The sequence below is a fragment of the Thrips palmi genome, unplaced genomic scaffold (assembly GCF_012932325.1).
Source record: "Thrips palmi isolate BJ-2018 unplaced genomic scaffold, TpBJ-2018v1 HiC_scaffold_17, whole genome shotgun sequence".
Taxonomy (NCBI): domain Eukaryota; kingdom Metazoa; phylum Arthropoda; class Insecta; order Thysanoptera; family Thripidae; genus Thrips; species Thrips palmi.
Window position 1 is genome coordinate 3454754 of NW_023144626.1, and position 12035 is coordinate 3466788.

General features: G+C 60.9%; 1 protein-coding gene across 1 annotated transcript; it reads left to right on the forward strand.

Annotated features, from left to right (window-relative positions):
- Positions 1 to 2818: 2818 nt before the first annotated feature.
- Positions 2819 to 12015, forward strand: LOC117643316 (zinc finger protein castor homolog 1). The gene is made up of 12 exons (XM_034382151.1): positions 2819 to 2946; positions 4041 to 4456; positions 4533 to 5233; positions 5309 to 5644; positions 5718 to 5921; positions 6117 to 6377; positions 6539 to 6789; positions 6861 to 7054; positions 7131 to 7292; positions 7762 to 8058; positions 8390 to 9398; positions 9600 to 12015. The coding sequence occupies exons 2-12, from the start codon at positions 4096 to 4098 to the stop codon at positions 10093 to 10095; spliced, it is 4272 nt and encodes a 1423-aa protein (XP_034238042.1). The 5' UTR covers positions 2819 to 2946; positions 4041 to 4095; the 3' UTR covers positions 10096 to 12015.
- Positions 12016 to 12035: the final 20 nt, after the last annotated feature.

Sequence of the window (12035 nt, forward strand, 5' to 3'; positions counted from 1 at the left end):
CAACACGCGGGGGCCGCGTGTAGCACCGTGTGAGTTTGAACGCGGTCCGCGCCATGACGTCACCCTTGTTGTTTTTCTCTCGGCCCCTGGACTGATTCCGCTCGGCACAGCGTTTTCGACTGCGGGACGCCCCGTGAGTGCGAGAGAGACAGAAGGCCGGAAGCACTGTTCGGAATCAGCACGGCGGTGTCGCGGTTCGTCCGCGGTTTCCGCCACGGCTTCCGTCCGGAGTGCCGCCGAGGTCCCGGTTGCACAGTGGGCCGGAAGACCCGTGGAGGCGGCGCCAAAACTCTAGACGCGTTTTGAGCTCCAGAGTCGCTAAACAGGCCTCGAACCAAACGTGTGACCCCACCAATGGATTCCTCGTTGGGAGAGCAATCCATTGGTGGTGTCACACGTTCGGTTCGAGTCCCTTTTAGTGACTCTGGGACTTCAAAACGCGTCTAGAGTTTCCGCTGGTCTTCTGGCCCACTGCGGTTGGGGCACTGTTGGGCCTGCGTCCCCGCGCTTTGCTTCCATGGCATAAGTCGTGTTTGACTGCGGCTTTAGCGCAGCCGCGTGCGCGCTGCAAGCCGCCGGCCGAAGAGTCGCCGCTGTCTCTGTCCCACCCACGGCGCACTCCGTAGGGGTGCGAGAGAGACAGAGCGCCATACTGCTGGGTTCGCCCTGCCTGCCCTGCTTTGGGGCGGTCCAAACACGATGATAGGCTTAAAGCGAGAAACGTGCTTTTCCGCCGAAAAGACAGACTGCTCCGGTTGTGTAAGGCCGCGCCGGCAGGGGCGACGAACAGCTGACATTGACCCCGTGCGTGTGTGTGCGCGCGGGTGTGGGCGCATGCGTGTGTGTGAGGCACGCTCTCCGCCCCTCACCCTTCCCCTCACCTGTTCAAACAGCACTCATTGTGCTCCCCCCTCCCCCCGCCCGCTCCACTATTCAGCGGGGGTTACATAATGCGAAAAAAAGGCCGCCTCGAAGTAAGTCGAAGCGACGACACCGTCCGTCCCGTCCGTCCCCACGATTCAGCTTCTTTCGGCTCCTTTTTTACCTGGAGCCTCCGTCTCCTCCTTTTCTCGCTTGAGAAAAAAATAGTAAAATGCGCGAAAGAGTGCGAGTGTGCAACGGCATCGTCAAGTTGAGCCTTTTCGGCCGTCGCTGCAACGGCAGTGCAACGGCAGTGCAACGGCAGTGATTGCTCGTGCATGAGTCGGAGGATTCTCAATCTGCTTGTGCAGCCACTGGGCGTCGTTGTTGGCCGAAGGGATTTTCACGTGGCGTGTCCCTCTTGGCGCGAACGGGGCGCATGCGCGGGGACGGCTTAGGCTCGCTGGAAGGCTTCTTGGCCGGGAGGGGGCGTGAGCGGCGTGAGCCCCCGGCAACGGCGGGGGCCGTGCCGCCGTGCCGCGCGCTCCAGGGGGTAGTTATCTGCATGACCACTGTCCCGCCCTCCGCCTTCTGCTGACCCTCCGGCCGACCGGCCTCGGCGTCGCCGTCATCGTCATCGTCAGCCAGCTGCACCCTGGCCGCCGCGCCGCCGCGCCGCCGCGGAGGGGTGCGGGAGGCGCGCTCTGTCGGCGGCGCGGCGAAGCTCGTGGTGAGCTCGCACGCGACGGACTGCGGGCTTGCCGCCTTGCTGTTGGCAGGCCGTTGGCTCCCCCGCCGCCTCGACCCCCTCCAGACGGGCGCCCATTGGTCGGCTGGGCCGCCTTGGCGTCGCCTACCCCTCCGCGGCGCCCGGCCCGACCCAGTCCGCGCCGCTTTGGGGGTGATAGTGCACTTTTTAGAGCAAACGGACCAGCCTTTCCTCGTTTTTTGGCGGTGGTGGGGGAAACGGGGCAAAAAGTGTAACCGCCGGGACGCCGCGCGCCGGGCGCTGCGCTCGCCGCTCTGGGCCCAGCCGGCCGAGCCGGCGAGCCGACTCCAGTCGCCCGCAAGGGCTGCTACCGCCACCACCCCAGGCATGTAGCCGGGCGCGCTCCCCGCCAGGGAACGAAGGAAAGCACGAAAATTGGGAAAAACAAAAATACGTAACGCAACGTTGTCTGTGATCGTCTGTGATACCTAGTGAACCAAGTCATCTTACCTCAAGTCTCTACAATGGAAATGGATACCTCTTCGCCGCTGGAATACTTGCTCCTGCTGAGTGCGTCTTCGTAGTCGGCCGCGGCATTCCCCCGTGTACCAACTGTGTCGTTGTATATGTCTCACCTCTCGGACCAACACGCCGCGCGGGTTTATGTGCGGAGGGTTGGTACTCACATGTGCGCGCGCGCGCGTGTGTGCGTGTGTGGCACCCTTGTCTGCACGCGGCTGCACTGGACGCATGCCAGGTGCCGGCCGGCCCTTCGCAGGCCGACCAACACACCGCCACGCCGCGCACCCGGGAGTGCCAATACACGCGCGCCGAATCTCTGTTTTGTCCCACGCTGTTGGTACCCTTGGTACCCAGTACCCGCAGGGCCCAGCTAATCGCCCCAGTGCGCGTGTGTGTGTGTGTGTGTCCGTGCCGCGTGTATATGTATGTGTCCGTGCGTGCACCTTAAGTGCATTCCGATGGCTATCTGGCGGCAGTGCCGCGGCAGGGCCATGAACTTGCCCCCGATGTCCGTGGCCCGGGCCGGCCCGGCTCGGCCCGGCTCGGGTCACCGCAACACCGCCGCGGCCCCATCTTGGATTTACGCCGGCAGGTTGGCTGACTGACTGACGTGTCGCTCGTTGTGTTGCAGGCGGACTGCTGCAGGGCATGCCCTCCCTGGCGGCCTCCGGGCTGGGCGGCGTCGCTGGCGGCGTCCCCGGCGGCGTGCCCGCCGTCCCCGGCGTCCCCGGCGTGCCCGGGCCGGGCGTGGCGGCGGGCAAGGCGACCGCCCCCATCGACTACTCGCGCTACGTGAAGCGCTTCAGCTCGGCCCTGGAGTGCGGCCGCGCCTTCTGCAAGGACCTCAACTACAGGTGAGTGGTCAGCGCCGTCTCTCTCGCACTCGCGGGGCGTTCCGCGGTGGTGCGAGAGAGACAGAGAGAGCGCGCTTGTAAATGCGAGTGCGATACCGCGCGCGTTCACACCGCGGCGTCCAATAGCGCCGACTATTTACAGCCGCGCGGGAAAGTGTGGAGCGTCCACCAGTGTAGTGCCGGCTGGGCTGATTGGCGGCCATTCGCTGCGGCCACGTGGCCGGTCGGCCGGGCCGGGCGCATCTTCCTCGCGCCTCGCAGCCTTCCAGGCCTTCCCCACCGCCACGCCACCATAAAGTGGCCGCGGGTTGGCGCCCCTGACGACGGCTGACGACCCTAGTCGTGCGCGTGTTTGCGTGTTGACCCAAATTAGGGGCGGACTAGGCATCGCATTGCATCGCATTGACGAGCATGAAATGCATTGTGGCCGCGCAGTACGCCGCGCAGTACGCCGCGCTGCCTGCGCGGTCCTGGACCACCCCTGGGCGCTGCCACCCCGCGCCGCCCCGCGCCGCCCAGCCCAGCCCCGCGCGGACGGGGAATAGATCAGTGCCATTATCATCGGTCGCCGGACCGAAACCATAAACAGAATGCGTTGTATTGACATCTCGCGCTCCGTAGTGCTCCGCAGAGGAGGCATGCCATATATTTTATTCCGTTTCGAGAGCTCGATTGCCCGCCGTCGAGGCACGGCACGGCACGGCACGGCCAGGCGAGCTCTTCTCCAGGTTCTCACACCTTTATGGCACCCCGCGCGGCTTCCCCGATATGAAGTTGTTGCCATTCGTTTAGATAAGGCTGTTCCTCGCCGGAGAGAAAAAAATAGGAGGTAAAGGAAGCTTAGTGATTTTTTTCTCGCGGTTTTTTGCTTTTTTTCCTTTTGACCTGTTAAGGATGAGGGTCGGTGGTCGCCTGGGGATGCGCGAGGCGGGCGGCAGGTTGACGGAGGGGAGACGACCTGGAGGCGACGCGGGGACGACGCGCTGTGCCCCGCGGGCAGATACTCGGACGCGAAGCGCCAATTCTCATGGCACCCCTGACCGACGCTCCCAGTGCTCTGACACTACTGCCACTAACTCGGAATCTGTTTCCAGGGAGCACTTCCACTGCATCGAGTGCAACTCGCGCGTGTTCGTGAAGAAGGAGGAGATGATCCGGCACTTCAAGTGGCACAAGAAGCGCGCCGAATCCCTGGCGCACGGCTTCATGCGCTACTCGCCCAACGACGACTGCTCGGACCGGTACCGCGACTGCTCGCACAACCGCAAGCAGACGCACTACCACTGCATCAAGGAGAACTGCGACAAGGTGTACATCAGCACGTCGGACGTGCAGATGCACGCCAACTACCACCGCAAGGACTCGGCCATCATCCAGGAGGGCTTCCAGCGCTACCGCGCCACGGAGGAGTGCCGCACCGAGTACTGCGTGTTCTTCGGACAGCGCACCACGCACTTCCACTGCCGCCGCGAGGGTTGCAAGTACACCTTCAAGAACAAGGCGGATATGGGTGAGTGCCTCTCGTTTCGCGTTGTGTCGTCGTTTGGGTTCGTCTTGCTGACGCTGGTTGTCTTCTGCCCCCACAGAGAAACACAAGACGTACCACATCAAGGACGAGCAGCTGACGCGCGACGGCTTCAAGAAGTTCATGAAGCAGGACCCCTGCCCGTTCGAGGGCTGCCGCTTCTCCGGGAACTGCAATCACATCCACTGCATCCGGTCGGGGTGCTCGTACGTGCTGCACTCTAGCGGCCAGCTCTTCTCGCACAAGCGGAAGCACGAGCGCAAGGACTCGGAGCTGGCATACCGCAAGTACAAGCTGGCGCAGTCCATGATGAAGTCGCTGGTGGACGGGCAGGCCTTCGCGGACCAGTTCAGCGCCGTGGAGGACGTCGGCGCGCTGCAGTCGCTCATGGCGGGGCTGGGCGGCCAGCCCGCCGCGCCGCAGCCGCCGCCGACGCACGGCGCGGACCCCGCGGACGGCGGTCGCCGGTCGCTGTCGCCGGGGCAGAGCCAGGGTGGCCCGAATCACGCGGCGCCGCCGCCACACCCGCTGCTGGCCCTGCAGCAGCACATGCCCTTCCGGCTGGGGCTGGACATGCTGCCCCCACCGTACATGCTGGAGGGCGCCTCCTCCACGCCAGGCGACGCCCCCACCGACCTAACGCGGTCGTCGCCCACCCTGGCCGGCGACATCCAGGCCTCGTGGCACACGCCGCAGGCCGCACCGTCCGCACCACAGCCGCCGTCGCAGTCGCCACAGCAGGCGCAGGCGCAGAGCCTCCCGGTGAGTACAAGGACGCCGCCGGACTCGGAGCGCGTCTCCGCGGACAACCTTGACGCTCTTGTTTGTGTGCTGCAGGACGAGGCGCTGTGGCAGCGCGTGTCGTGGCGGTTCTCGCCCTGCACGGCGGAGCGCTGCGGCCAGGCGCAGGGCCTGGTGGAGGTGGTGCCCGGCGTCCCCGGCAGGGGCGAGCACTGGCACTGCAGGGCCGAGGGCTGCGCCATGGTGCTGCGCGCCAGGGAGGGCGTTCTGGAGCACGCCCGCAACCACGACGCGCAGGACCAGATCAGCGAGGCGCACTACGTGACGGTCGGCGGTAACACCAGAGCCTCGCCCTCGGCCGGCGACGGCAAGTGCCACTGCGACCAGGACTGCCCGTACCAGGACAAGGAGAAGCACTACCACTGCACCTGGGTGAGTACCTCGACTTTGACACCACGTGCCGTGCGAATAGAACGGGTCTCTGACCGAGCCGTGCGCTTTGCAGGACAACTGCCGAGAGATCATCTTGCCGTCGGACAAACCCTTCCGCCGGCTGGACCACTACAAGATGCACGAGTACTCACGGAAGCTGTCGCAGAGCCGCGACCCGCTCACCACCATGCACCTCGCCTCCTCCATCGACGCCATGTTCCGCCGAAAGCGCGGACGCCCGCCCAAGAACAGGGTCATCGAGGTGTGGAACGATTACGTAAGTGTCGACAGTGCGACGTATGCCCCGCCCCGCCCCGTGCCACGCCCCTTCCACATCCCCACCCCCTCCCCGCCCCCGCGGCCTCGCCTGGAGGAACGCGCACTGTACACGCCGGCTGCTTGTCGATTGGGATTGACAAGAGGCCTCGACGCCGTGTTCGCCGTGCTGACCCCGCCCCGGCCGTGATTCCAGATGTCTGGCGCGCCGGGCTCCAGCATGCCGGACACCCCGCAGGCCATCTTCACCAGCTTCAAGCTCCCCAAGCCCTCGGCCAATGCCCCGGCCGCCCCGCCGCCCCGGCCGTCCCCGCTGCAGCTTCAGCTGCAACAACAGCAGCCGGCCCCTCCCCCGCAGGGCCAGCAGGGCTTGTTCGGGACGGCGGGCTCCCCTCCGGCTCTGAACCCCGCGGCCGCCACCGCGGACGACGACGCCGGCCAGCGCGCCTCCTCGCCGGTAAGGACTGGCGACGGAGTCGAATGGGTGGCCTACCTTCCCGGCGCTCCCCCCGGCCGCCCCGCCGTGCTGCGCTCCCTGCCCCGCCCTCCCCCTTCCCCTGCCCCCCACCCTTCAGTCCGACAGTCCGATCTAACCCCGTGCTTGCCCCTTGTTCGCAGAACACGCTGGAGCTGCTGCAGGAGGGCTTCATGCTGTTCGAGCAGGGCGAGGGCTCGCGGTGCGGCGACGCGCTGTGCTCGCTGTCCGGCCGGCGCCACTTCCACTGCAAGCAGCCGCGCTGCTTCTACGCCACGGACCGCGAGGACGTGCTGCTCATGCACGCGCGCGACTTCCACGACAACATCGACATCCTGCCGGGCTTCGTGTTCTTCGACCGCAGCATCGACTGTCGCCTGCCGGGCTGCCCGAGGTGAGTGTCCCTGATTCGAGTCTCGAAGGGTGTGTCTTCTTCGCGGTGCCTAACGGTCGTCCTCTTCGCAGCAATCGCGCCAACCGGCACTTCCACTGCTCGCGGCCGGCGTGCGGCTACTCCTTCGTGCGCTACTCCAACATGGCCCAGCACGAGGCCAAGCACCGCGGCGAGGCCAACAACAACAACCAGGACAGCGACAAGCCCGTCGCGGACGTGCTCGTCCTGGGCATGAGCGCGGCCATGGGCACGCCGCACAGAGAGAGTAAGTGATCGTTGGTGGTTTGTCCGTCTGTCCGTCGTCTCCAGCTCTGTGCTCACCCACTGCGTTCTTGGTGCAGTGTCGCCAGTCGGCAGCGGCGCCGGCACCATGTCCCCGCTGGCGGGCACCGGGGGCAGCACGGGCAGCAGCCACCCCGGCACGCCGTCGCCGGCCCCAGGCACGCCGCGGTCGCGGCCGCCCAGCACGCCGCAGCACCTCGCGGACCAGAGCCGCACCACAGGTAAGCTCGCGGCCCTCGGCCGTCGCCAGGCACTGCTTGTTCTCCGCACACGCGCACGCTTCGGACACTAGCATAAGTCGGGCGCGACGGGGCCGCCTCCCCGAGCCAGAGTAGTCGAGGTCGAGAACGACGAGTTTGGAGTGGTCAGGCTGGATAGTGGTGGTGGAGAGGCCGCGGCTAGTGAGAACGCCGGTGTAGCAGGTGCATGAGGGTGTATTAATCAGTTAATTTTTTGAAAATTTAATTTTGAGAGTAGTTTTGATCGTAGTTTTGTGAGCACGCCCACGTCTAGTTTCAGGGCCCGGCTCGGCAGTGTGCATTGTCCCGTACCAGTAGAGAACTTGAGAACTCCTTTTGCACGATCTTTGGCGGCGGCAAGGTCCGGCTGGCCCCGCAGCCCGCTCGCTCGCGCACACACACACACACGCTCCCACGCCCCTCACTCTTTTTTCTCTCTTCTTGTTTCAAGTGGTGAGGGCATCCGGCACTTTCTACCCCCTGTCCGCGCTCTCGTGCGGCAGTGGCGGCGCTATCGGTGGTGGTTCTGGGTCCAGGCCTCTGGCGCCTCTGGCCCCGGGGACCCCCAGCGGGGCCTCTAGTGCCCCCGCGGGGGGCGCGACGGGTGCGACGCTCCCCAAGTCCTCCCCCTCCCTACCCCTCTCCCCCACCACCCCGTTCCCCTCTGTCCCTCCCTTCTCCCCCGTCCCCGGTGCCGCCCTGCCGACCACGCCGGCCATGCCGGAGCGAAGGCACCACTTCGTTGCAGGTGGGTCTAGGCGTAGGTCACCTTGACTCTAGACGCCCGGCCGAGAGGAATCACAATGTCATGATGATATTTGGTCAAAAAAGGCTAAAATTGTTTCATTTTCGTCTTACTTTCTGGGCACTTTGCCAAAGTTCTTAACGGGGCGATTGAAGTTAAAGACGTTTCCATGTTGCGAGGAGCGGCATTTCGTAGCAAATGCATGACTTTTCTTTCGGGTTTCGTAGCTGTAGTCGAAGATCTTGCCGCTTGTCCAGGAGGGGCTCCAGTTTGGCGCGCCCGGCGAAGGCCGCCCCAGTGCGCCGCCTCTTACCGCTCCCTTCGCTGCTTGCAGACATCGTCAAGACTGAACCGGACGCCAACGCGGCGGCCAACGCCATGGCGGGCAGCCACTCGCTGGCGCGGCTGCTGCAGCACCACGCCGAGGCGGGCGCGGGCCACGCCGGCAACGCCGGCAACGCCATGCTGCCCTCGCCCACGGCGTCCTCGGCCTCCACGGCCTCCACGCCCGCGGCCACAGCCTCGCAGGCGGCGCACCCCGCCACGCTGCCCGAGTGGATGTCCCCGGACAGGCACGTGCGCTACGGCCCGGAGCAGAGCTGCTCGCGGCCCTTCTGCAAGCTCAAGCGCAAGGAGCACTACCACTGCAACGCGTGCAACCAGGCCTTCTCGGAGCTGGAGCGGCTGCGGCCGCACATCGCCAAGCACTCGACGGGCGCGCTGTCGCCGGGCACGCCGCTCAAGCGTGAGGGCGCCGCCACCCCCGAGGACGGCAACGAGGACGCCGGCGACCAGCCCAGCGGCACCGCCATGTCGGGACTGCCCGCCGACCACCCTGCCGCCATGGCCATGGGCGGCATGACGTCCCAGGCCGCCGCGCAGGCTGCGGCCATGGGGGGCGTGGCGCTGGGGCTGCCGCCGCACGCCGGCATGCACGGCCAGGTGCCGTCCTTCGCGCCGCACCCCTTCAACGCGGCCATGGCGGCGGCAGTCGCCAACCAGCAGCTGGCGCTCATGACCTCCCAGGGGCTGCCGTACCTGCAGCACGGCATGCCCGCCATCTACTCCTCGCCGTCGGGGCTCATGTTCGCCTGCACGCCCTCCGGCTTCGGCGCGCCCCACCCGCTCTCCGCCAACGGGCTGCTCGACCACCGGCTGGACGGCGTCCCTGGCGTCGGCGGCGTCCCCGGACTCCACCAGCACCTCGCCCTCAAGCGGGCCATGTCGCCCCATATCCTGGCCGGCCACCAGGACATGAGCCCCGAGGCTAAGAAGGCTCGCATCCAGAACAGCATGCGCATCCTCAAGGACGAACCGGTGCCCGAAGGCTACATACGGTTCAGGTAGGCACTCTCCCCTGTTTGTGAGCACCTCGGCCGGCCTGCAACGCGTTGGTGTGGAGACGCTGGCCTGCCTTGCGCCTAAGGTAGGCCACCGTCTCCACATCTGTGTGTTGCAGGCCGGCCCGTGGCCTACCTCACAGGCGCTACAGCGTTGTGGCCCCGTCTTGCAGCGTGTCCTGACGGTTTGTTGTCTGCCCGCAGGTTCAACGAGGACTGCAAGTACCCGCACTGCGGCTACCGGGAGCACCAGACGCACTTCCACTGCATGCGCCAGGACTGCGGCTACTCGTTCTGCGACAAGACGCGCTTCGTGCAGCACACTGCGCGCCACGAGCGCCTGGACACGCTCATGGGCGGCGACTTCCAGCAGTTCCGTGCCAACGTGTCGTGCAACCGGCCGGACTGCGTGTACACGTCCACGCTGGGCGCCATGCAGAACAAGGCCTCGCACTTCCACTGCCTCAAGTGCGAGTTTGTGTGCACGGACACCAACAAAGTGGTGGCGCACCGGCGGCAGCACCAGAAGCTCGACTCCATCATGGCGGCCGGCTTCGAGAAGTTCACGCCGTCGCAGCCCTGCCACTCCGAGTCGTGCGCACACTCGGGCAAGCAGACGCACTACCACTGCCTGAGCTGCCACTACGCGGTGCTGGGACTGTCGCAGATGTCTGCACACAAGTTCCGGCACATGGACTGAGTTCGGTGCGCGGTGCGGCCCGTGGCGGCTCCTCGCGTTGACACTCGGCGCCGCCCAGCCTAGTGGCCCAGCCTGCCCAGCCCCGGTCCCCATTCGAGTGCCATGTGGCCTTGTGCCTCTGTCTCTGTGAGAGACCAGACCGGTGATATTCTGTTATATACGGGGAGACCAAGTCTGTACAGTTATCCTTATTTGGGACATTGTGAGTTTTGTTTAGTGATTTTATGTGTACAAAAGATTACTTAAATCAGTGATTTGTCTATAGTGTCTTATTATATTTATTCCTTTCTACTTGTAGAATTTGTCTATATTTGATCGTGATTTGTAGCTGACGTGAAGTTTGTAGTAGTCATTGTTGAACTGTGTGTAAGGTATTATAATATTACTTTATTTATAGCACTAATACTCAGAACTCTTGTAAATACTCTTAACTTACAGTTGTGTGTTAGTAATGTATACAAAAAGTATAGAATTTATTAAATGTTATTGAAATTGTTGTTTGACTATGTTCTTTTAGTAGTCAACAGAACGACGGCCATTGGGCAACAAAGGCCACAAATGAATATAAATATTTGTTTATGCCTGTCTGTGGCATCCTCATCCAAAGAGAATGATATGTAATCTACTCCTTTTTTTGTGGGTGATTGACAAAATTAGAATTTTAAGAAAAGTTATTGCCTTGCAAATTATTACATTCATTATTATTACTATTATAATTATCATGATTTGTGAGAGTGCCTAGCACTCTTCTAGTGTAGATCATATCTATATAGGGAATGTGTTCTTTCAAAAAAGAGAAAAAAAACCAAACCAATGTGTTGTTAGATGCACTTTAAACAAAAGAATAATTAGACCTCCTAAGGTATCCATTTTCAGAACATGTGTAGGTTCTTTTTACGGCTCATCACACTCAGTTGAGTGTTGATCTCATTCCAACACATTGAAGAGCAAATCGTATGGTTTCCCGTGATGTATCATAAATTAAAATAGAAAGGCAAATATTATGATAATTTGTGGGAAAGCGACAATTATTTATAACCCTGTAGATTTCAGTAGCCACTTAAATTCACTTCTCAAGTTTGACTTTGCCCTCGCCTTTGAACTTTTCTCACTTTTTCAGCTTCATGATTTTTTATTGTGTCTCAATGCACACAATTTGTATTCTATTGTAATGAAATATGTAAGAAATTTGTGTCCTATACTGTGCAATGGAATGTGGCGAATCTATTTCCTGAGTGACATTTAATGTTACCTACTTTTCCTGGCCCATAGAGCACAGCAAAATTTCAAGCAAAGTTCTTTTTGTAATCATTCTTTTGTAAAGATATGCTAAATGCAATCATGTGGCAAACTATTTAAATTCTTATATTTCATCAGAGTTTCATTCCATTTTATTTAAAAAATAATTGACATGTGTTTTACTGTGTGAATGTGTACATATAATATTTTAAGTTGCCAAATGTTTCACCGATTTCTTGTTGCATTGAGAATTTCAATTTTTTTCCTTGTGTTATTTTTTTGGGGGGTAGAGTAAATTCAATATGTGCCATGGCAGCTGCACTGCAGAAGCTGAGCACTTCACCTAACTAGTCTGTTTGTTTTCAAACCTGTGGCCTGGACTATACCCATTCCATATTTTCAACTTTTTCTTTGTTCATAGGGGGATGCAAAATTTACCAATCTTGTTCGGAAATAATTATCTTGTCCTTTGTTTGATATGAATGGGAGTTGTCTGTTTCCATTATATTTTCAAATATGAATACACTTAGTACTCATGTCATGTACAATGATTATGCCACTGCTATGATGAGTACACTATTGTATTGTTTGTAATGAGACGTTCCTGAACGTCTTGTGTTGTTAGAGTTCTTGTAGCTGTGATTCTTGAATGAAAAAAATGAATACAAGTATTCTATAACATGTTGTTACTGATTCTTTTA